The following is a 26,321-nucleotide window of genomic DNA, read 5'->3' as shown; positions in this document are numbered from 1 at the left end:
TCAGTCTGGGTACTCCCCAATACTAATATCAATTAAAATTTAAGAACAATTTTAACTCCAATTTCACGTTCAATGCCGAGTCAAATTTCCAGTTCAATTGGCAGTATACCGTGAATTGGTCCAAATTTAAGTCCGGATTAATGTCAAATTTCGTACAAACTACTGATTCAATTTCAAGTTTAATTTAATTTCATACTCAAGCGAAACTTTAAGTCCAATGCTACTCCGAATTGGACTTCAACAATTTTAATTCCAATTTCCAAGTTCAAATTAAATTTAGTTTTAAATGCAGTTTCAAGTCCAATTTACATGTCTCATTTCAAGTCCTTTTCATGGCCAATTTTCAGTATAATTTAAGGTAAAACTTCAAGTCTAAATTGATCTGCATTCAAGTCCTACTTTGTGTCCAATTTTACTCCAATTTTATCCCAATTCCAAGCAATATTTTAGGTCCAACTACAGTTGACAGGTTTGAAGTCCAATTTCAATACCTATTTTATGGCCAATTTCAAGCCAATTTAAAGTCTGACTAAATTCTAGTTTCAAATTAAATGCTTAGTCATGTCAAGTACAATTTTCAGTTTAATTGTCGAATGTTATATCCAAACCTAATTTGAAGTTTGCTTTATTATAAGCTTCAAATCCTATTCAATTTCAATTTTGATTCCAATTTCAATTTCAAGTATAGTTTCAAGTCCAACTTAAGTCCCATTGTGAGTCCTATTTCGTCTCTATTTTCATGGCCCTTTTCATGTCCAATTTTAGGCTCAATTTTAAGTCTAATTTCAAATCCGACATCTATTTAGTCCACCGGTATTGTGCTCAGTTTGAGAGGCACGAGTCTAGTCTTTTGCATAAAACTGAATGTAAAAAATCCTCCTGATACAATTCAGAACTCTCCGACCAATCCCACCGAATAATATTGCGAAAAATATATCAATATTGCTAAATGACGCCACCATCCTACGATTATTTGATAGCATTCAGACAAAACATGCCGTTGGAAGGTCTGTGTTCTACCTTCTGTTCATGCCTGGGCATGGCAGTGCGGCTCAAACCGATTCGTGGGCCTCCGGCCGAATTTCATGCCCGGTAGATCACGTCTCTGAAATACATAGTAGGGCACAAGTTGGTGTCATCGGAATACCTCACGAATAGAAACCTCAAGCATGGTCCTCGATTGATTTCATGATTTTCATTTCATTTTGAGCTTGTTAATATATTTAACGTTCCACAGGGGAGCAATTTGGAGTCACTTTTAGGACAAATCTATCCAGTAATGCGTTGTTTCGAGAATTGTCTCCATGTACAAATGTTGCCGATCGTGTTCTTCAATTGGTGTCTGCTAAACAAATTAGTTATCAGTGTCACAAAATGTAATCTTGTAACTTTTAATCGTTCATTGGAGTCATGGATAATCTTCCGCTACACCATATCAACGATACTATTTTCAACGGAGTAAACCACGTAACGTATCATGGTATTCTGTTAGATCCAGAAGTTTGCCTTCAATGTACACCAGATGTCGATTATTTGTACGGCAAACCGAAAACTTGGCTTCATTTTCAACGATCTTTGAAAATGCTTCAGTAGGATGTGTTATGAACAAGAGTAACATGGAATTTAAGGAACGAGCAAATCCACAAAAGATTCATGCGGCTTGCTCTCAGAAATATTCCGTGACGTGATCTATAGAAGCTTCCAACGTACTCAGATTGGTGTCAACTGCTTAGTCTCGAAACATTCGCTCGAAGACGAAAGAGTACCTTTTCGTACCTTAAGAAAAGCCCAGCACCCAGTGTTTCAGCATATGTTTCAGCACATAGGCCGTTCACCTGGAGAATAGTAGCAATAGAATAATGAATTTCAAAGATCCATTCGAATAATGGCCTGAACATTCAGAATGCCAGTAAGCATTTTCGAAAATTATACGACTTGCTGTGTGACCTGTCTGCAGTGAAACCTGCCAGCGTGGAATCGTGTGCAACTTCATTCCGTCTCTAGTCTTGTCAATGACAATTTTTGTTCATGACATGATGACGACCGAACATGACTTGAGCAAATGGATTTAATACTGATCAAAACGCTTCAGCTGGACTCTTTGTTACATATGATAAAACTTGCCCTTTGCAGTGATGTGCGAACAAATCCTCAAAACAATTACATAATGGCAACTATATTATATTGATTGTTGCACTATTCTGGCGATACGCAGTAAGTAAGCATATTACTAAACGTGTGCTATGACTTCATCATTGCACGGGACAACTGGTATAAATTTATTTTCTTGGAACGGATCTACACCGAATTGTAATTCTGTTATTTGCCCACCTTTAGTTGTTTGCAATGTCAAGTTTAACGTCATTTGATACTCGTCAAGTTTTATGGTATTTATATACGGTGTGCGTGATGTGGGAAACTATTTACTGCAGCAAAATAAATTTGCATCGCATTCTAATGAGACGCAAAATGTGCAAATATTTTAATTTTCGGATAAGCCATCTATTATTCATTGGAAATTTTGCATTGATTGGAACTGTTTAAAATGCCAGCGCATATTTTAACTTTGAATATCGCCGAAATTGTGCAAATGGAAGCAGTATTATATTTCAGTTAAAAAAAAAACCTCTATCATCGGAGAAGTATCTCGTGGAGAGTTGAAAACAGTATTTTAAGCTGCAGAAAACGAAACCGCTATTGAATACTTATCCGACATTCGATAAACAAGACTAAAAGTAAGCTGATGTTCCAAGAGCGTAATGTAGCATCAAGGTTTTGCTAATCTAATGATTAAGGGGTCAAACAACATCGAAAAAGCTCAATCCACTTAAGCGAGCTTAAATATATCAGCGCTGACCACCCGCGGCTCGCCGATTCCCGGCTCACCGTTTTGTCAGATAATAAAAAACCCTTAACTTAATTCCTTCGTCTCCACTTAGGAGGCATTACTAAATTTGTCTTAACTTTGCACTCCAAAATTGGTCAAACAGTTGATAGCCGTAATTTTATAACCGGGCAAAAAATCGCTGCCACCATTATTGTGCATCGATGCCGGCAATGCGAACCAACCAATCGCGGGCAGGTCCCCATGAGCTGCCAGCACCAAGATCTCTCGAAGTCCAAAAACCCACAATTTATGGCTTTCTTCACCGCGTCGGGAAATTGCCCTCCACCTGTCTAAGTTACAAGTCTCAAACTCTCCCACCGACCGGGATCGTTTCAATGCTTTCGCGTTTAGTCGCACTAGGTAGGTACTTAAATAGACGTTGTTTTACAACATTAGCCTTTCACGGTAGGTTGAGATTTAACTGCATGATTTGGGTACAATGGGGAGAAAATGAAACTTCGCGGTTCGTATCTACCATCTTTACTAACCGTTGTTCGACAGATTATTTTCCTGGAATGAGCTGACTGAGTGCAGGCAAGCGCATTTTAACGGTATGGGCATTTACTACCTACTACTTTAAATTCAGTCCAATTCGTTACAGTTGCATGCTTTCCGAATGGGTGCAATTCTACTTACTTGCGTCATAAATCTCAATCCAATTTTAAAACACAGAAATCAAATTGCTATTGTTAGTTTTAAAGTAATCAGTCACTTCCGTCAAAAACTAAAACAAGTTTCAGTTAAATTACGTTGTGCAATGACATTCTAATGTAGAACTGACACTAATGACAGTGGGTCTAAACGAGAACTGAATAACAGATTTCAGTGGATTGCTTCGATTGGGAAGCGAAGATCTTACGTCGTCGGACAGATGTTCAATCGAAAAGTGATTGGAATTGTACCACCAGACTGAATAACTAAATAGCAACAGATCGAAAGCGCGAAAGACAATTGAACAACTGCCAACGAAAAAAAAAAAACAAAACAATCACCCAAAGAAGGAAGAAGTAAGCCGACACTCTCCACCATAGGGAGTGTCATACCCGAGCCGCGCGCGGACGCGGTCGGATTTGCATACAACCGCCGTCGTCGTCGTCGTCTGTGTCGCTGCGCTGCACTCTGCGCTGGAGGGGCATAATTTGTTCCGCGAGTGTTCGGCCGGCATTGGAAACTAAATTAGGTGGCTCGGTTGGTTTGGTAGGACGTATCCCAACAACGAAACGAACCACCAACGTTGAATCCGGCCGGGGCCCGGTCTCGGGCCCGGATTGAGTTGTGCAGCAGCAGCGGGACTAAACTGGCACACTGGATTCTTGCCTAATGTTGTGGCCCGGAGTGAACTGAATTCCTAAGTAAGCTCGGTACAGTCGTTATTTCATCACAGACAAGTGAATGTAACAGTACTTTCGATCAGTAAAGTTCGACGAGTTGAGGCACCGCACCGCAGCACTGCCTTGGGGGATGAAATTCGATGTATGACACTAAGCGGCTGTGTGCCTCGGTTAAACGCGTGTTAATAGCGCTTATCTATCGGTGGTTTTTTAATCGCACACCGGCAGACTGCATGTAGCCGAATTGCGTCATTGCGTCTCGTTTATTTCCAGCTAATCTCACCGAAGTCTGTTGTTTTTATAAGTACTGTCAATCACGCAGGAGCGAAGATGATTATTTGCTGATGTAATTCGTCTGCTGTTAACAGCAAATAATAATTGGGGAACCATTAATAACTTAAATCCGCTGCGGACGGAATAAAACTGTCACTAGTTTTTGGCGGCTATATCACAGCAGGATCACGGAGGATTTACGTTCCGATGGTTTTGAATTCCGTCATTCCGTCGTCGTAAGCATTCGGTTATTATGACATTCGAGAAAGCCGAATATTTATGGCTGCTTTTGGGCTGCTTTCCTCAGTTTGTTGTTTTTATTTTGGTAATGATCAATAGCGGTGGTTTGGGGCTGGGAAGATCACATTTCAAAACGCTATTGATTTACAATCCGGGTGGATTGTGCTGTGATTGCGTCCCTGCGTGGAATGCATGATGGAATCGATCACGGTAAGGAAATAAAATAGCATATACTTAATACCGCTGCGGGTGTTGCATGTAATCCGACAAGCTTAGTTTCGTGTTTCATTTGGTTGACAGTTTTCTTTTTTGTCTTCATTGTGCGGTTTCAAAAAGCACGCTCAGAAAACAACTAACCACTAATATTAATACACATTCATTATTAATTAGGTAAATATTTCGGTTTCGGGTTTCAAATTAGTGTGTTTGCAAAAGTCAAAAAATTGAGTGAAAGTAGCCTCGGACTGTTCTTGAAGAAAGAATATTTATAATGCAGTTGTCAAAACTTCAACCCTAGACTGGGATGTTATACGAATTATCTTGAATTTTATCGAGAAGCTGAACCATCATTATCTGAAATGGAAACCGATTTATCATTTTTATCAATCTCAAGATTGCCTATGAAAATCATACACAATTTATCAGTAAAACATTTATTAAAACTATCCCCACTTTTTTAGTTCATAAACCTGTTATCAAGATAGCCAACAAAAATATATATCAAAACTAAGTCTCCTCACTTCCCAGACACGGACGACAATTGAATATACCTTCCGTTTACTGGTACTTCCATTATTTCTATTCAAGAATAAAAACACGAATAGAAAATCACCGTCCCAACAGGTCAGCAGCTGTTTATCTTCTTTTATACCTATAAAGAAGGATTTCTGTCCGTCTGTCTGTCTGTCTGTCCGTATGTTCCTTATAGAATCGAAAACTACTGAACCAATCGGCAATGAAATATGCATATAGAGGTTTTTTGGGGCCAGTAAAGGTTTTAGTGATGGTTAGAAACCCCTCCCCCCACTAAGAGGGGGGGCTCCCATACAAATGAAACACAAATTTCTGCACAACTCGACAACTAATCAAGCAAATAGAACGAAATTTGGCATGTGGGTGTTTTCGGTGACAAGAATTTATTCTATGGTAAATTGAGACCCCTCCCCTCTTTATAAGGGAAATTATAACTCCTCTCCTCTTTAAAAGGGGGGGCTTCCATACAAATTTCCTCATAACTCGAGAACTAATCAAGCAAATGGAACCAAATTTGGCATGTGAAGGTTTTCGAGGGCAAGAAAATTTTCTATGTTGAATTAGGACCCCTCCTCACTTTAAGAGGGGGGGCTCCTGTACAAATCAAATACCAATTTCCTCATAACTCGAGAACTAATCAAGCAAATAGAACCAAATTTGGCATGTGGGTGTTTTCGGTGACAAGAATTTATTCTATGGTAAATTGAGACCCCTCCCTCTTTATAAGGGGAATTATAACTCCTCTCCCCTTTAAGAGGGGGGCTTCCATACAAATTTCCTCATAACTCGAGAACTAATCAAGCAAATGGAACCAAATTTGGCATGTGAAGGTTTTCGAGAGCAAGAAAATTTTCTACGGTGAATTAGGACCCCTCCCCACTTTAAGAGGGGGGGCTCCTGTACAAATGAAATATAAATTTCCTCCTAAATCGAGAACTAATCAAGCAAATAGAACAACATTTGGCATGTGGGTGTTTTCGGTGACAAGAATTTATTCTATGGTGAATTGAGACCCCTCCTTCTTTATAAGGGGAATTATAACTCCTCTCCCCTTTAAGAGGGGGGGCTTCCATACAAATTTACTCATAACTCGAGAACTAATCAAGCGAATTGAACCAAATTTGGCGTGTAGGTGTTTTTGGAGGCAAGAATTTTTTCTGTGACGAATTATGACCTCTTCCCACATTAAGAGGGGGGCTCCTATACAAATGAAATACGAATTTCCTCATAATTCGAGAACTAATCAAGCAAATGGAACCAAGTTTAGCATGTAGGAGATTTTTGAGTCTTGAATTTATTTTATGACAGTTAGAGACCTCTCACCCCTGTGGTACGGGGATATGGACTCTCATACAAATAAAACAGAAATTTTTGCGAAACTCAAAAACTAATCCAACACGAGAAATTCGAGACTTCCATAAAACATTAATCAATAACAAGACCACAAAAACTATCTATAGTAACACTAGATCATTCAGGACGAGCCGGTCGCGAGTGTTGCAGGTGACCCGCCGTCGGAATCGCCGCCCACTCGGGGGGCTTGCAAAACTCGAGATTGTGACAAAGATCATCCGAGATTCATGATTTATGTACAACACAGGTTAATTTGTGGCAATACGAAGTTTGTCGGGTCAGCTAGTTTCATATAAACCTAGACCGACATGATGTTCCGAAAGTAAACCTGTAAAGGTGATCTAGCGATCAAAAACTTCTAGATAATATTTTTCCTGAATAACTAAGAAAATTTACTTGCATTTTCATTATAGAATTATGGAATTATTTTGCGGAAAATCCATTCGTAATTGACTGCAACACGGAATGTACTGTTTCGCGTTAAACCATTGTGTGTGTTACAGTAAAGTTCCAATCTTGTCAGCCCCATGTTGAATTTTGGGTTGACAAAATCAGGAAATTTTTTCTCCATTTTTTTTTTCAAAATTCAAGATTTAAAACCTTGCAATATCGAAGACTTCTATTAAAAATTAAATTTTAACCCTCAATTGGTCAACCGAAAGCTCAATGAACCGGGCCCAGCGCACTGGTCCAGAAGCTTTTTTGGTGCGCATTAGCTTTGAGCGGGAAAACTTGGTTTTGGGTTTATGGAACCTTTGGAAGAGTTTCTTAACATTAAAAGTTATATCGTCTAGCGAAATTCAAATTCAGTGTTTTGCAAAGTTTTACAGCATATTATTACAAGAAATTTTGCTGAAGACAGTAGCTTTCTATCTCTTCAGCAAAGATAGAAAAATCCTATTTCTCATAAATGAAAAATCGTTAAAATCAGTTTTTCTATTTTAGCTGTTTTTGTAGTTGTTGTATGACTTTTTCCAGTTTTACAAAGTTGCAAAAATAGTAAAAATACACAGCATTGCTGAAAGTAGTATACCTCTATCTTTGCTTATTTAGGAACTATAGAACTTTTACTATGAAAATACCCTAATTTTGACCCCGAATTACTCGCAAGAAGGCATCATTTTATTCAAAAACTCTCCCCAGTGAATTAGAATAGTTTCAAGCAGGCTGAAAAATTTTATAAATCTTGTTTGAAAGCACAAAAGTTAAACAAAATTTAAAGGCTGACAAAATCGGGATAAAAAGCTGATAAATCGGGGGCAGACAAAATCGGGGGTAGACAAAATCGGGAGCTGACAAAATCGGAACATTACTGTATTTGGTGAAAAAAAAATTACGCACAGAAAACGGATGGGGAAATTTGACCTTGAAACTTTCCGTTAATTTTCACTATTTAGTGATTGAAAATGATAGTTGTAATAAAAACCACATAATTGCTACATCTATTATGAATCTATTGGTATTCAAACCATCAAAATACATTCTTAATTGGCAGAGATATTAGCGTTTGTTGGCCTGCCAATTGGCCTCGAGGTATGATGCTGGCCCAATAAGCCAGTCGTCGTATGTTTGAATCTCGGCTGGGAGGGGCTGTTGGAATCAGTAAGATCGTAGCAACTGGCCCTGCAATTGTCCTGTATTCTAACAGCTGGCTGCGAAGTCTGCCGTATAAAAAACAGAAGGTCAAGTTTCGATAACGGCATGTAGCACCAAGGCTATTAGCACAGAACAGAAGTGGAAGTAGAAATCCAAACACGTATATGCTACTTTCTACAAATACTAGCGAACCTAGCGGTAGCGAGTCACTTTTTTTCACGAAAACACGAGCGCATACGAATGCACACGAAAGCATGTGAAAGCTGCTATGCGATTGGCAGCGAGCGTTCTGCTTATATTGCTATTATTCGCTGCTATGCGAAAACCTTCCCAAAGAAAAATAAAAACAAAAAAGACTCTGTTACCAGTTTTGATTGCCGAATCGTTCGGACTTCCACTTCTGTTCTGTGCTATTAGCGTTTAAAAACTTCGATATTTTCGCTCCGCTCGCATTTTTTGATTTTTTAGAATTACACTCTGTACCAGCTATTTTCGACGTAAGGCCTACGTCAAAATTGTTATAGATATAATGATTGAAATAGGCAGTTTTTGACATTTTTTCCGTCGTTTGTATTTTTTCCAGTACATAAATTGATTAAGGAATATATTTTTCCCAAAAACTAGATTCATTTCTTAGTCGATCGTACACCGTACACCACCCCCCTTTGAAAGAATGACGTAATGCAGTAGTACAGTAAAACATTTATGCTTGCCAAATCAAGAATTTCTTGGTAAACTTCGACATCTGCTATTTTCGGATGCTTTCTGGAACATCTAATTTATCTCTTACAGCATGGGCGTAGCCAGAAATGTTTCCTGGGGGGGGGAGGGGGGTTACAAAAAAAATCTGACATAGCCTAACCGTAAGGAGTTTATTCAGGAAATGGGGAATTATTTTCAGTTGAAAGCTATTTTGGTTGAAATTGAGTGTTTTTTTCACTAAAAAGATAATATTGAAATAATAGAAACCGAATGTTAAAATTTTGTCTCCCAGTTGGCATTGAGATACGTCGTATGTTCGAATCTCGGCTGGGAGAGGCTGTTAGAGCCCATCGGATCGAGTCTCTTCGAGACGTAGTGAAGGTGCTGCTAACAACTTATCTTGCAAAATTTAAAACTTCGCTCTTGAAGTGATCCACCGAGCAGATTTCGAAACTGGTGGTTTGATTTTCAGAAAAGGCAGCAAACTTCTTGGCTACGCAGGTGACTTTGATATTAAAACCAGAAACTTTGCCACTGCAGAGGTCATTTGCGCTAAACTGAAAGCGGTGGCTAGGAGGATTCGGCCTAAAATAAACGCGTCGAAGATTAAATATATGAATGACTGAAGCTCAAACGAAACGAACGTGTTTTTTTCGCGGACGGTAACCGTTGACGGCGACGAACCAAAAGTGGCAGATGAGTTCGCGTATGTGGGATGGCTGATAGCCGTGGATAACACAAATAAGAAGATCCAGCGATGTTGCTGCTCACCAATTTCGGACAGCACAAATCCGCAGACGAAAGTACGATACCCACTATCTTTGAACTTATCCTGTGGGCCATAAGACGAATAGTATCAGCTTTCAATGGACAGCGAAACAGGACAAATTTTCGGCAGAATAAAACACCGCATGATCGTACTTGACCATCTATATTACGCAACTAAACTATCGCGGACAACAGTATTCTATTTATACGGACGTTACATTGTTCTAATCTTCTTACATTTAACAAGGCTATTTATCTCGCAGAGAATCCAGTAATAGATTCCGTCGCACTCAATCTCAGATAAAACAAGCGGCGTATTCAAACAGGACATCGAAACTGCTTTGCCCTTCGCAAAACGCTACGATCAAAAGGCATAAGCCGCCGTACGAACCCCCTACTAGACCGATAGTTTTTATAGATTTGACAACACAGATGCAGGGCATACGCGCCTTTGCGGACGACATTTGGAGGAGTACAAGCTGTGAGCTAAGAGCAGCGAAGGTGCATGAATCAAGGGTAATAGATACTGCTTTTGGGGCGAACCAACCACTGGTTGAAAGCCTCATTGAAAAAAGTTAATAAATAAATAGATACTGCTTGGGGAGACGTGCATTTGGCGAAAATCGGTAACCCACGGTGTACCGGACAGGTCGTAAGGAAAACAGATGGCTCGTTCAGTTCTAAAGTGACATTTTTTATTTTTTAAATAAAATAAACTGCGACTTCAGAGACGCCTGGGAAATGAGCGGCGAGTAACCCAAGATCGAGTTGAATAGAGCTTGAAACAGTAAGAAAAGAACTAACCCGGCTCTAAGCTGCTGCTGACGACGACGAGGATCGTACAACATGGCCCGTAAATATTCCTGTGCTCTAACCAGCTGGCTATGAAATTTCAAGCTAAAAAGTATAGATCAAATTTTCGTCTGGGGGGGGGCCTTGAACCCCCAAACCCCCCCACAAATCCTCAACAGTATGGACGGACGACTTTTTTCTTCGCATCTTAGCTTACGATCCACAGTCAGACGTTCTTCGAACCGTTTTTATGACACGGGAAACCGTAAAATTCGGGTTTCTCAACTTATTACCGATGGCCCGATGGGATAGATTCTAATTTTATGCATAAGCTGTTCTTTGGACGGCGTTTTACAGATGAAAAGACTCACACAGTGTGAACAATGCACTTGGAAGTTTCTCCATACCAAATTTCATATAATTTTACCCAACGGTTCAAAAGTTAGAGCCTAAGTTAGAGTGTGTTGCAATTTTACCATGGGCACCCTTTAGTATTAGCTACTGCACTTAGAAGCCGTGTTTTAAAACACAATCTGAACTCACAATATCATGCAAAGTGAGCAGTCACAGAGATATGATCTGCAATGTTTGTACACAGATGATTCGAGGTACTATAACTCAAAAATCGCGATGATCCTATCTTGACAGTGGCCCGACTCTAGCAATATTACCCTCACTGAGAACATAATTTCTATTCAAAAAAAAAAATATTCGTAAAACTATATTTGTAATTGATAATAAATTCATAGTATTTAAGAACATTCGCAGGCTTATTTTCTACAGCAAGTGTAATTATTACGAATGGTTTCTAGTACGAGAACTTATTCGTAGTACATTTTGCACCAGGACGCATTTGATGCACAGTTATTGTCTGGCATCGTTATCGACGAGATCGGGCTACAAAGATTGATTGTATATAAAAGAAAATATACTTCTGCACCTCTTATGACTTGCTTAGTAAGCAGCTGTCAGAGTTCGGTGGTTTGAGGCTGTTCTTACGGTATGACCAAAGCAGCTCAATGTCGAATCCCGATTATGCCAGCTTTTTTCGAAGAAAAAAGAGTTTCACGATGCAGAATTTTCCAAGCGTCTCTTATCTTAATCTTATCCGATTTGACCAATATTTCAAATCTCTTTGATAATTCACTTCTCTGTTGCCCAAGACTCAAACTTCCGGAAACCGTTAGTGAGAGCCGTTCCGAAAGTCATTAATATTAACTGTAGCAATTTCCCTGAGTTCACGTTTGAATCGCGGTATGAGCGTGTGATTAAAATTCCACGCACGATCTGTTCGTTTGCTAATTGGGTACAATCGCTATCAAGGGATCCAATCGGCGCACGATCATCGATCCGAGCCGTAACGTAAGTCGCGGCTTGGCACTTGGACATATCATAATTTTTGCGTTTTAAGGTCAACGTCGTTCCAGAAATATTTACTGGATTTTCTCAAATCCAATGAATAATGCTTCTCTGTTCCACCGTGGCTTGAGTTTCAAAACTAGGAATCCACATCACTTCCGGGAAAGGTTTTCAGCTGACTCTTTGCAAGTCAATTTAAATAGAACAGCTTCGAGTTAAATTCGCCACACTTAAGTAAGTGTGGTTAGTGTGATTGAAATTCCACGCATTCTACCGGTTGTGATTGCTAAATGCTAAATTGGTCCGTTCGATCGGAACATTGTATGCAATTGCAACTGTCGGACCAAGCCGTAAACCATCACCTTTGTAAAATCGTGACTTGGTCTACTACCTCCTATATGGGCGGCAGTTGCAGTTCAATTCTAATAAAAAATTGCAAAGAAAGCTGTTCGAAGCAAAGCAGTGAATTTCACTCGCCGTAAAATTATTTTTGTATCGCTTTGTCGGTCAGGCCAGACACAGCAGTGAAGAGGGTCGTCACCTGGTAAGTGGTCGTCAAATCGATTGGTAACGCAGCAGCGAGTCAAATCAGTGATAGGCCTCAGTCACTGATACGATGATAGCCCCAAGCCGGTCGGCGTGCGCGTGATTTGTCGCTAAACCGTGAAATTATTTCCTTCCATCGGAATATTTACGCTCAAAATGGGTGAAAAATTGCATAAGACTTTCTAAATTATTGCATATTTTTTCTATTGTTGACTGTGATTGATGTTCGACAGTAACTGCTCGGAGGAAAGCAAGCACTAATGAACCTTTAGCAGAGACAAAAAGGTCAACAGGTTTGAGTCTTTGTTGTAATTGGTTACACTTATTTTTTATTTTAAATTTACAAAACAAAGATCGAAAGCCAATAAAACGGCATGAACGGTGTCACCTTTCGATGAGGAGGCGTACACGACATTTTCACCGTGAAATTATCTCATCCGAAAAGGTTTCAGCACTATCCTCGGCCATTTCGACCATACCAGACTCAGAGCCCAGACGCATGTTTCAATTTCCCCCTTTCCGCTGTTGCTGGGCAATTCCCTGGCAGAAGTTGTTTGTCATTTCAGCTGAACTGTGGCACTGTTGTTTGTGCAAGTACAATTTACAATTACAATTTACTCTCTCTATCCGCACGCATTCAGGACTGCAGCAAAAGGCGTACATTTTAATTTGCCAGACCTTCAACGCTGGGCGCGTACGTAATTTATGGTATCGCTGCCGCGTGATCTTGTTCACCCCCGGAGACACAACACGGTGTCGACGACTGCCAGCAGCGGCTGTCGATGGTTCGATTTCGATTGCCTGGCCTGTGCGTGGCGTCCACCAGCCACCCGGACGATGTCAACAGCCGTGCAGCCCCAGCAGTGTTGGCTCTCGTAATCTGTCTGAGTGGTCCGCGGGAAATTAATGGGCAACTGTCTAGCTTATCGAAAGATGACGATTCAATTGACATTTTTTGCTTCGACGAAAAATATTTTCGTTTCAAACTTAATGTTGTATTTTATTCAAACTAAATAATTTGCAATCAAACGGACAAATTCTAATTGACGCTTTAGTTCAGTTGAAAAATAAAACAATGAAACATTTGTTCTTGACTGTCATGCAATCGAACATTAAACCATCCTAATGGACTGGAACTAACCGCAAACCATTCCCACGTTTTCAGCTGAACAATGAAAAACCAATATAAAAAGGAACGAAGCGCTGGCTGGGCTGGACTGGAGCTTAGAAACTCAACCACACCCAACCCGAAAGAGCTCGATTTAACGACTTCGCAGCGGGTTTTCGGAGGAAAACAGAAAAGAATTGCACCCAAGCCGTTCAGTTCGTTCATGTTGTTGTCGTTGTTATGCAAATAGATCGAAAAACTATGGTCGCTTTTGTTGCCAATTCCGCGCGAGTACCAACGATCGATCGATCGCAAACAAAAATATTAAGCCCGAAGATTGAGCCGCCCAGCCGGGAGGGGCGGGTGGTGGTGGGTGGTGGGGTTCCTCAACAGAGTAAATTTATGCATAAAACCGGCGTCTTTCGGTCGTTCGAACACAACACTGCCTGTTGATATGCTTAGCCTTTTTTTGGTCTTTTCGGTGGTAGGGTTAAATCGCCTGTACGCCGGTTTTTTGCCTTCCTGCCTGCCTAACTGCGGCGGACGGACGTTTGCGGTTCAAACGTGAACCTCTCACCCTAGCTCGATGGTTGACGACGATGGTTCGATTTCCTGTCATGTTTATTTTTCTTTTATTTGCCTTTTTAAACTGCCGTTACCGAGTTCGGTCGGAACAAACGGGCTTGCGCAAGTTGCTCAGCTGAATGCTGATGAGGTTGTCTTGACCGTCGCCGCTGCCGCCGGACCAGGTTAACCTTGATCATCTCGTTCGTATGGTTTCGGAAATAGAACGTAATTCTATCCGTTGTCGAGATGGGTGAACGATCAAAGCCTAGTCCTGAAGCTGTTTTCTAGAAACTTGAAATTGTCTCATTAGCAGGCACCGAAGCTGGGTTCACACGTTAGAAACTTGGTTCGAACCACATCGTTAAACAAACGAACAAACAAATCGTGTGATCTGTCTGCTGACATGTGCATGTGCTAAGCATTTACCATATGACACCCGGTGCTGGTTTATTATTTTAAGCGATTATTAATTACCCCGCCTGTTGCACCACACTGTCGTATTTTTTTAATTTAGCAAACGACTGCCTTATTTTGATTTATTGCTTTCCTAGTGCGGACTTGAATCGCGTTCTCGTGTTTCGCTTCTTCCGATCGGATGACGCGTTACTTTGCAAACCACCCCGAAGGGGCTAAGTACCCAACTCCATCCATTAGTAGGCAGGTAGGTGGGTGGAAGGCTGAAAAAGTTTCTCTCCGTACAATCTCCGTGAGGCCCAAATGTGTCCACGAAGTTCCGGTTGAACCGTGCGAGTAAATATTTTTCTCCGGTCAAGTAAGGTTGATAAATCTTTGAGATGCGAATAAATAAAGCGCCTTTTTCGGCGGGCTCTCGGCTGGTCGGGGGGTGATCAGCACTGATCAGATAAACAGCGAAAATTGACGCGATGCGAAAAAATGCTTTAGAGTGCGAGGGCAAATACACTCACTGCGCACTGACTGAGTGAGCAAACACTGCGCACACTGCGGACATGTGGTCGTCACGGTTTGTTTGCTCAACCGGTTCGGTTTATGCTGACGAAAAAAAAAACACGACCGCGTACTTGACGATAAGAAGCGGCCCGCGTTTTAGGACAGGCGTACACATATTGGAGATTGTGGCGTTGCGTTGGTCCGGTGAATGCCAACCGACGACGACGACGATGGCGACATACGGCCTATAGAGGGCCCCCTTTCGATCCATCGAATCCATTCGAACTATTCGACTGATCGAATTGGGTAGGCCAGAGTCAATGGCTTTATGGCTTATCTCGGAAAGTGACTATGTTTGGCGCGCGAACGGACACTAATTCAAACCTGTGCAACCAACCCCGTCATTGACTCGATACTGATAAAGTAAGATACAGTTGCTGGAATGATAGATCAGTGCGTGAAAAACTATCAATGTTGATATGTTGAGTCTTTTGTGCTACAGTAGCACCCCCTTCTTATACCTTCCATACATGTATATCAGATAAAATAATTTTTGGTAAAACCAGTTTGCAACACTTGATGAATCAAAAGATTTTCGAGCACTTGTTTATTACTTTGGGAGCGAATTTTGTTACTTACGTGTAAGGAATTCACAAGTTATTATCACCTCAAAACAATATAAATGAGGAAAACTGAAGGAAAATTACAATTATTTTGTATGGAAGTTCGAAGCAATCTTCCTTACAAAAATAAACAAAAATTGTGACAACCGATGTATTACATCATTCTTCCCAAGGGGGGAGGGTGATGTACGGCACCGAAAATGGTTACACGAATGTGATAATATTTAACAGATTTTCGATATAGATTTTCAACCACCAACAGTCACGTCCGTTCTTAAAAAGTCTCTACTGTAGGTGTTTTCATGCAGAATGCTAAGTAATAGTCCGCAATCTTGAATTTAAACACGGTAATCAATATCGTTTTTTTTTGCCTTTAACAGTCATTCCTATTTCCAAACAGTACGTATTGTATAAGTTTTCATGCAAAATATTGAAAATAACTTTAAATGCCAATTGCTTCTTGCATCACAATGGCGTCGAATATCCGATTCTCGGAGAGAGACTATGTTTGGGGCGAATTGACAATAATTCAAACCTGTGGGGAGTCACTCGTCATTGACTCGTGACTGATAATAAATATAGCCACATAACAAATATAGCCTCTGGAATGATAGTTTAATGGAAAAATAGCAATGTTGATGAAATATAGGGTATGTTGCTACATCGTCGTAATTGTCTATTCCCGTCTTATCCAACACAAATTATTAAAAATGTCAGCATTTTTATGACGCACATTGCAAAACTAATTAATTCCTAATATTTTAGTTTGTTGTCTATCACATGCGATCAATCAAAGTGAGCTGAGATTTATTTAAATGCTTTTTATCATTAAAGAAGTCTCACCAGCCAAATTTCCTACGTTTTTTCGTGCGACGAAGAAGACAATGTCGACTAATCGTTTTAATTTCCGTCATTCATAAATGAAAATAATTCACGCAAGGCATTGTCGTTATTCTACAGCCAGGAAAACTTGCCTGACCTGCAGAAATTTTGTAGAATAACATTTGTCATGCCGTCCTACACAAATACATGTGCGTTAGCGTCGTAAACATTGTTGTGATTTTTAGTTCGGACGATGAAAAATTTTGATGGAAGAATTTTAAAATGGTACGACGAATTTTAGAAATAAAGTTAGTTGCGTAGTTTCAATAATATGCAATAATTTAATTGTCGCTTTTCAGTGATTTCAAAGCTGACGGATCGGAAGGTAAGTGTGTTTTAGTCAAATCAGCACAAGAACTTTTGGAGTATTCATGAAATCCATCCAACAAATGATGAAAACTAGAATGACTTTACTTATAACGACGGGAATTAGGAAAAAACCCTATGTGAAGCACAGTCTGACTAACTTACCACTAATATTTTATTTTCAAGACTTGAAATTTTTAGAAATTGTTTTCTAAAACTTGTATTAATTCGGTTGAACGAAACAAACAGAGCGAGCATGTGATTCCTAATTTGGCACTCTCCGATTTTCTTTCTAGTAAAGCAATATTTTCAAGTTGTTTGCTATTCTATTTACACTATATTGATTATACATAGGTCAAACTTATCAAAACTTTTTTTGTCAGCCATTCGATCATGATAATACAACTTTCTGATTTTTCCTTTAAGCATAATCAAATCGCAAGTCTACCGAACATCGTCTGTATAAAAGTCACTTTATTCCCAGACGAGGCGACTTATAAATACGGTACGACTCGGATCAGATTAGATTGCCTTGTTGCGATTGTACCAAATTAGCAAACGAACCGATATCGTGCGTGGAATTTTAATCGTTCCCATACTGCGTATCGAACCTCCTCGAACCGTTACACTTAATTTTAATGAGAAAAGTTCTGCTCTCACTAATGGTTTCCGCGTCCGGCAGTTTGAGGCTTGGGTAGCAGCGAAATGGTTATTCGAAATAATATAATGAATTTTTGTTTTTCCCATGTTGCACCCTCTAATTTTTACTTAAAATTCTTGAAAAATCATAAAAAATTTAACGTATTTAACCTAAATTGTAAATGAAATTCTGAAAAAATGGTAACAGAATTGATTTTAAAAAATCAACGAAATCAAAAAATAGTTAAGGCAAACTGGATGTGAAAAATTGATCTAAAACCAATAGTTGGACAATTTGAAATGTAATTTAAATAACACAAAAATAATGTTACCGTTAATGTATGCTATATTGTATGCCAGAAGGGCACTGGGTTCAAAAAATGCCACTGCGACAGTCACAAAGACTGTCTTTTGTAGCTGGCTCCGATTGCTAATTGCTCATACCCATTGAAGGGGTTGAGCTTGGCTGTAAAACTGTGCCCCAATTAGGTACTAAATGGTTAATGAAACCAATAACTTCTTAGGATGAAGTTTCCATACAGAGTATGGAGTTAATAGGTGGCTTCCGAAGAAGCTGTTCCTGGAAGACGCAAGAGCTCCATAGGAGCAGAGCAACTACTTGGAGAGATTTCCAGCGTACACCTGGCGAAAGTTGGGAGACTACGGTGTGCCGGCCACGTCCCAAGGATGCCAGACGAATATGCAATGTGAAATCCGTTCTCTTCGAGAACCCCACCGGCACCAGAAATAGAGGGGCCCAATGTGCTAGATGGTTCGATCAGGTTGAATCCGACTTGCGTGTGTCGAGACGCGCAACGAATTGGCGACGAGTAGCCCAGAACCGAGTACAATGGAAAGGAATTCTTGATACGGCAAGAGACACAGTAACAGAGTAAGAGTGCCAGTACTGCAGCCTGGCTGTCCGTAAAGATTCCGATTTTCGCATGCCTATACTTTCGTTTTAGACATATCTTGACGCAGATGTATATTGCATATACTTCCGCTCGAAAAACGGTGGGTACAGAAACAAGATGGTACCGGATGGAAAAACAGGCCCCCCATTGTTCCATACAGTGCGATCTATATCAATTACCTTGTTAGAGATTGTCGTTAATTTAAACTCCCTTAGTGCGCGAAGATGGCCAATTTGGTCCCCCTTCAGTATGTTACGACACCTTTGCAACCTTAGTGCACCGAGTTCGGCTTCCTTCTTCACAAAAAGATGTAAAGGTAGCAAGCATAACCATTGCCTCCATGGCTGCAGTTGGTGTTGTGCGCATAACGCTGGTCACTGACAGACATGCCAGGCGATGAACTTTGTTTAGCTTGGCCTGCGCTGTCACGTCATTCACCTTTGGCCACCATACACGAGTGGCATAAGTTAGCCTAAGTCGTGCATTAGTAGTGTAGGACCAAAGGGCTAGTTAAGACTTCAGTCCCCAAGTTTTGCCAAACAGTGAACTGCATGCCCAGCTGGCTGAAGTTGCAGCATAGTCTAGGCGGGCATTCCAGTTCAGTTTATGATCCAGGATACTACCCAGATGTTTAACTTCATTGTTGAAGCTTAGTCTGCCGCCATTCAGTACAGGGGGAGTAAGAGTATGTCTCCTCCGCCTAGTAAATAATATCACCACTGTTTTGGTGGGGTTTATATTAAGCCCCTCTCGTAAACACCACGAAAAAGTGATATTTAGAGCTTTTTGCATACGACTGGACAGCACTGCAACAAATTTACCGCTGACAATAAGTATTATGTCGTCGGCGTACGCAACGACCTCATAACCATGCTGTGATTGCCAACTGCCGACGGTTACCTGACATGGCTTTTTCCTGCTACCAGGACAGATTCTAAAAAAATATGCGCTTCAAGTCATTTTTATTGAATGTTGAGGTACGAAGGGGGGGGAGGTTTGGTTAACGTTACGTAATTTAATGGGGGGGGTTATGCCAAGCGTTACTTAATGTTACATAGGGGAGGGGGGGGGGGGTTCAAAAAACCGAAATTTTTGCGTTACGTAATTAGTGTACCACGCCTAATGACAAGTGGCAGGGCCGGCGCTAGCCAATTTGTCGCTTCAAGCAAATGCTCAAAATGGCGCCCTCAGAATTTGGTCGTAAAAATAAGGTAGATTTATTCGAATAGATATTTATAACGACGTCAAAATTTCTAGTACATTTAACAATTGAAAAAAATGTTTCAATAAAATTGATAGCACTCTAAAATAGAGTTAAAGCCTTCTACTTTAAATTTCAGAGTAGAATCCCAAGTAACAATTTGGGTTTTATTACACTCTTATGATGGCATTTGAGACCAAAATTGGTCAGAAAGACTATCATAAGAGTACAATAAAACTCACATTGTTGCTTGGGATCGGTTTGTCATGAAAAAGTTGCTTCTTGTAGCAGGAGGGGATACAATCCTCAAAAACAAGCGACACTTCAAAGTTACAGTTAACCACCATTTCTCTTGCATAATGGTTGGACTCGTGGAACCCATTATGAGAATGATAAACCTTCAAAAATAAAAAAAGTTCGGTTCAAACTTCCTGTTGCTTCAGAAACATTGTCCTCATACCCTGCTGCTTCATCGAAAGATAAATCTGCTGATTTTAAAGAGATTCGAAAATCTCTTCCGAAAAATTTCTAAATAATTTAATAGCATCAAACGACCTTCTCACCCCGCTTATCTGAGTGTTTTTATTGTTAAGTTTCGTTACAAATAGGTTTTCATCAAAGTAAACAAAGCTGTAGTTTTGTAGCACTGCAACTCGGAAAACGGAGAATAAGCAGAAAATGTCGTAAATGTCAGAAAAACTGAAAGCCCAAGTCCCAAGAGGTAACCAAAAACAGTTCGAGAATGAGTCAGCAGAGAAGGTTAAAAAAGATGCCTGAAAGAGAGACTCAGAAAAGTCAATAGAAGAGCCAGAAAAAATCAAAAAGAATCACAGAAAAGTTGAAAGAGTTTCGGAGAAAGTCAGAAAGAGAGTAAATTAAAGTCAGAAGTAGAGTGAGAGAAAGTCAGAAAATGTTGAAATTAAACTAAATTAAAAGGAGAGCTGGAAAAAGTCAAAAAGAGAATCAGAAAAAGTGAAAATATAAAAAGAGTCAGAAAAAGCCAGAACGAGAGGCAGAAAATCGAATAGTAGAAATCCAGAGAGAATGTAAGAGTCAGAGTCAGAGAGAGAGAGAGAGAGAGAGAGAGAGAGAGAGAGAGAGAGAGTTGAAGATCATTCAAGGCAGAAAAAAAGTCAGTATGTGCTGCTCGAGCAACAGATGCTGATGCTGAAGAGAGAGTCCTAGTGAAAGATTAGACAGAATGTTAGTAAGAATAGAAATATAGAGTGACAGAAAGAGAAAGTAAAAGAAAGAAGAAATAGTAGAAAAATAGTAAGACGAAGTCTGAGAGAGGATCAGAAAAATCGAAAAGTCAGTCAAAGAAAGGCTGAAAGAATTAGAAATGGTGAAAAAAAGTAACCGAGAAAGTCAGAAAGAGTCTGGCTGGAAGTCAGGAAAAGCATCAAGTAAAGTCGAAAAGTGAGCCAAAGAAATTCAGAAAGAGAGTCAGAAAAAGCCCAGGTGAGAGTCAGAAAATGTTAAAAAGAGTCACATAAAAGCAGAAATAGAATGAAGAAAAATAAAAATGAGAGTCGAAATAAACGCTAGAGAAAGTTAGAAAGAGACAAAGAAACCCAAAGGAGTCAAAAAAAAAAATTCGAAGAGAGATTGTCAGAAAATTTTTTGAAGGAAGTTAAAAAGAAAATTAGAGAAAGTGAAAAAACATAATAAGAAAAGGTATGAGAGAGAGAGATTCGAGACAAAGTCAGAAAGAAAGACAGAAAAGGTCAACAAGAGAGTCACAGAAAATAGTCAAGATAGTCAAGAAAAATTATAAAAAGAGCCAGAAACATTAAAAAGGAGAGTCGGAAAAAGTGAAAAAGCAAAACAGAAAATCAGAAAAAGACAAAAACACGGTCAAAAATGTTCAGAAAGAGAGTCGTAGTAAGTGAGGGAAAAACACATTACATGTGTTTATGAAACGAATATCCGGACAATGCGTTGTGCCCGTGCCGTGACATCGTCGAAACCAACAAATTAAACTGAATTTTTTTTACATTCGTTTCAAAAGTACCGTGACTTGTTTTATTTGTTGAATAAAATCTTTCAAGCTTTAATATAAGACATTACTGCAATTACGTTGACTCCCGATCAATTGCGAACGTGCGAATAACACTGTAAGGAATGTTATTCAATATTGATTCATTTTCATTTAAGTTTGCTGGACTTCTACCCTTTTTTGATAGAAAAATACAAATGAAACCCATTTCAATTGCGCTTATGGAAGCCAGTTTTAAGATATGGTCCTACTCTACCGAAAAACAATGGATTTTTGTGAGACTTTTGTCCGATATTGGAAATAAAGTTAAGTATTGGGGTATTTTGGTTATTCGTTAGGGGGACAAGAACGACTAAAAATACTAAAAAAAGCATTAGTTTTTAAATTCAGAACTCAAATTAACAGAATTTTTCGCTTATTTTGTCACTAATTCTGCAATGATCCGACCACGGGAAGCAGATGTAAAAGGATCATACACATATCAATTCCATGAGAGTCTTAATTCTCACTGACACTTAATTTATACAGCACATTGTCGTGCAGTCCTTCTACTGCTTCACCCTGAACCACTTTGCGAACCGTTCGACTCATGTGTGCTGGTTGAATCATATCCGAGGGAAATTTATTACTCAAACGATCTTGACTGTTGACTCAATTTTCAATTCACCTTCGCAAATCGTAAAATATCGACAGTTTTACGACCCTCCAGGGGGTTTGCTCAAATGCGCAAACATTGCTTAGCGCTAATAATAAGAGCTATATAGATAATTGATTCCAACCGACCGACTTAACTCGAATCGATTTCCCACCCAGCGAATAATGGCAGCGCAGGCAGCTGCGCATAGTCGTCACCCTATCAGCTTAATTATCCTCCATCCAAGTACTATGATGCTGATGATGATGATCATTATCATTATTATTATTGACTAAACGAGGCCGACAAGGCTGTCGGTTGGTGAGTGCCTACTGACTTAGCGGAAAGCCAGCATCAGCATCGCAGCTGAATCTTACGATCAAGTTCCTCCGTCTACGGAAGGAAAAAGTTAACTAACGTTGCGTGCCCTGTGTATCTGTACGGGCATGTTTTTGCATCGGAACATGCGTGCGATTGTTAGTTAGGTTTAATTATTGCTCAAAAGCACTTTCCAGCTTTCACACGTGACTTCTCCGTCCGTCTTGCCGTGCTGTTCCGTCCCTAATGAAGGTTAGCAGCTATTGTTAGCCGCGATGTAAACTTTTTATTAGCCGCGATGCACAGTGTATTACTTTCCATAATGACAACAGAAAAGAGCCCGAAGGGTTTGGCTTTTTGTCAGCGCGATTTAGTTTTTCCGAATAGCAGCAGCAACCGCGCGCGCTCATAAAAAGTCATAAATCATTCGAAGCCAGCATAAATTACCAGGCTGCATGTTTTCTGGGTTGATGTTTTGGCGTTTGCTGTCCATGTGCGGCCACCGCCGCACCGCGCCACCCGGTGCGGTGCGGTGTGATGGTCTGGGTAGTGTGACATTAGGTGCCATCTCGGTAGCAACGAATTTTTAATGACGGAAAGTGACATTAGAGTTTCCGAACGAAGAAAACTATTCTCCATTCCATGGCGGCCTACTACGAGTCGAAAAGAAGCGCTGCTGGTCGTAAACTTTTAGAGCTCGATTTTCGTTTATAGAATTGCATGAAGGCAACCACTCACGCACGGGCCGCCTACTTGATCGATGCCGTATGGTTTGCGGTATCGATTTTGGCGGGTTGTTGGGTGGTCGCCGGCTCTGCACTTTGAGGGATCGGCCATATCAATCATCGAACGTTGAAAATGATGGATTCAATTCGATGCCTATCTGTTAGACTATGTTTGAGGGGACGGACGTGATTACCACCTGGAAGCCGGCCGGGTGTTAACTGCTGACTGTTTGAACTTAACGTTCGTTTTTTATTGCTTTATTTCAGACGCACGTTGTAGAGGCCTTCGAGCAGAGTTTGATTAATGTATCCCAGAAGCTGCAGAAACTGACCGTTTCCAAAGATCAGAAGGTAATTTTACGATGACAACAAATCCATTTAATTGATGGCTAATTTGGCTCACATTTGCAGGAGAACGAAATTCAAGAAATGCGACAAACGATCGAGCTTCTACGTCAACAGTCGGCGGGAATTGCCGCCACGCAGCTGCTGGCGTTGAGTGCCGCTCACGGCACGACCACCACTGGAACGGCGGTAATTAACGAAGCCACAAGCGCTGCAGGCCGAAATTCAAACTAATCGCTTTTCTCATTTTAGCAGCCGCCACCACCACCACCGAGAAGCGAGAAGAAACGCCATAACAGTGCCGATTCGATGCATTCGGTTAGTTCCGTCAGTTCTGCCCCGCCGGAAAAGCCGAAGAAGAAGGGAGGCCTTCGGCTCTCTCTTACCCGAGCTTTTTCGCGAAGCCACAAGGATCCCAAACCGAATCGACCGGTCAGTCAAGGTTCCACTTCAAGCGTGGAAACGTCCCTTCAAGCATATCGCAGTCGGGAGGATATCTGCGCTTCCCCAATATCTCCTTATAATATAAGCCCGACAAGCTCCACCAGTCCAATACTAAACGGTACTACAAGTCTTCCCTCAGACAAACTAATTTCCCCTTCTAATTCAACTGACCTCCTCATTTCAGATGAACTCATCTACGATCGCGACGGCAACCCAACCGTGGTCGAACGGCTGGTCGAACAGCTCCGCGAGAAGGACATGGTACTCACCGACATTCGACTGGAAGCCCTAACAACGGCCTCACAAGTGGAAAACCTCAAAGACACCGTCATGAAGATGCGCCAGGAAATGATCAACCTCAAGCAGAACAACGACCGGCTGCAGCACATGGTGACCCGACGCTCGGTGACGGGAAGCGACAATTCACTGGCCTCCTCCTCGAGTCCATCCAACTCCGCAACCGATTCCCGCCGGCTTAGCAGCTCAACGGCCGACTATCCATCAAACGGCCGTCTAGCATTCGATCTAAACCTAGATGAATGCGACGAGGACAGTATGCCACCGGCACCGGCTCTGCCGGATCCTCTTCCGGAACCGCTGAGTCCAGCGTTCATCGCCGATATGTCACCGTCGGTGGAGCGACCGTCCATCGCGGATGGCATCACCACTCTTCCTTCGGAAGCGGCAGCAGATAACATCGAAGGCAAAAAGATTGCCATCGCCGTTTACCTCGGCCAGGCCGACCAGTTTCTCAAGTACCTGGAGACGGTGAACGAAAACAGTCACCCGGAGAGAAGCGGTAAAATCAAGCAGAATGAATTCACCATCGCCTTCACGTACGTCTGTGGAAAAACCAGCTGGCAAAGTTTGGACTACATTGTCGGACGCAGTTTCCGCGATTTTCTCGAACGTGTTGATCCCAGTGGAAACCTGGGCCTAAGTACGGAATCGATCGCCAGCTACCACGTGGGCGAAGCTAGACGGTCACATGAGCTCTACCTACCGGAGCTGCTCCCGTACGGTTACATCATCGGAAACGTTGACACGCTGTACATCTGCCTGCGAGGTGTCAGTAACGTTGCGCTGGATAATCTCATCATCAAAAACATGGTGCTTCGCTACAAATCGGCCGCCGTTTCGACGTGAGAGCGGATTCGATTGATTGACCAAATCTTAGGTTCATAGTGAAAATGTCGTTCAAAATAAATCCCACATCGAAGTGAGTAGTTTGTTTGCTCATATCGCTGGCGATTCTATTTATGATAGTTTTATAAACTAGCGTTCAATGGATTGATGACTCTTCATCAATTTGATGAAGAGCTTTGTTGTATTCTAGACGGCTTTCAACGCGTTGTAGCAAATTATTTAATTCAATGTGCTTTATTGAAACGGTTATAAGGTTATGAGTGCGTGTGTATAAATTATGTTGCGAGTTTTGATGTTATAGAATTACATCTCGAAGTTGGCTAAATAGAATAGGGATTTAGCTATAAAAAAAATCAAAAAAACCCATGGACAGTTGCGTTAAAATAAACTTTGATTGTTGTGGATCATTTTGGTAGAACATTTTTTCAAAGAACGTCCCATTCTCAAGCATTCCCTGGTAATCTAGTTTGAAATGGTTAGAACATTGGTGTTCCAGGACTGTTTCGTATGCGTTTACAACTCGATTAAATCCGTTGGATTCCATACCCTAATCCAGACTAGACTTTTGTACCTCAATATGCATTATCACTAACCAGCAGTCATGGTTTGCGTCCCCGAAAGTAATTAGACACACATGCGGATTTTCAATATTGCTCCATTACGGATCGACAGAAGATGATAACGACGGATTTAATGCTGATGTCAGGTCCGAATCTAAAAAGAAAGCCGATGACTATACATCGCGGGAAAGAAATCTGAGCTTAGGAAAGAAAGGTAAAGAGTTTGTTATCCCTCTTTGTATTCCCGCAAAGGCAGTTCTCTGGATCAGTCAATCGCTAATAGAAACGGAACGGAAATCCAAATCCTCCGAGACCAAGCGAGAATGGATGTACGAAAACCATTCATTTAGCCCGCTTTCAAATGAAATGCCAGCGCAAGAATTATTATTGCAACCTATAAA

The 26,321-nt window shown here is 40.8% G+C and overlaps 1 protein-coding gene across 2 annotated transcripts in view; it reads left to right on the top strand.

Annotated features, from left to right (window-relative positions):
• LOC128744002 (protein sickie-like) overlaps window positions 1–25,733 on the top strand; it is a 99,147-nt gene extending 73,414 nt beyond the window's left edge. Inside the window, exons 3-6 of one of the 2 annotated variants that reach the window (XM_053840738.1) lie at window positions 23,693–23,776; window positions 23,837–23,959; window positions 24,026–24,332; window positions 24,399–25,733. In XM_053840738.1, coding sequence (XP_053696713.1) covers window positions 23,693–23,776; window positions 23,837–23,959; window positions 24,026–24,332; window positions 24,399–25,360 — 1,476 coding nt within the window. In that variant the 3' untranslated portion in view covers window positions 25,361–25,733. Of the gene's footprint in view, window positions 1–23,692; window positions 23,777–23,836; window positions 23,960–24,022; window positions 24,333–24,398 lie in introns of both variants that reach the window. The other variant, XM_053840736.1, reaches the window with a different exon arrangement.
• Window positions 25,734–26,321: the final 588 nt, after the last annotated feature.

This window comes from Sabethes cyaneus, chromosome 3 (genome assembly GCF_943734655.1).
Source record: "Sabethes cyaneus chromosome 3, idSabCyanKW18_F2, whole genome shotgun sequence".
NCBI lineage: Eukaryota > Metazoa > Arthropoda > Insecta > Diptera > Culicidae > Sabethes > Sabethes cyaneus.
This window is presented reverse-complemented; position numbering and strand designations above follow the sequence as displayed.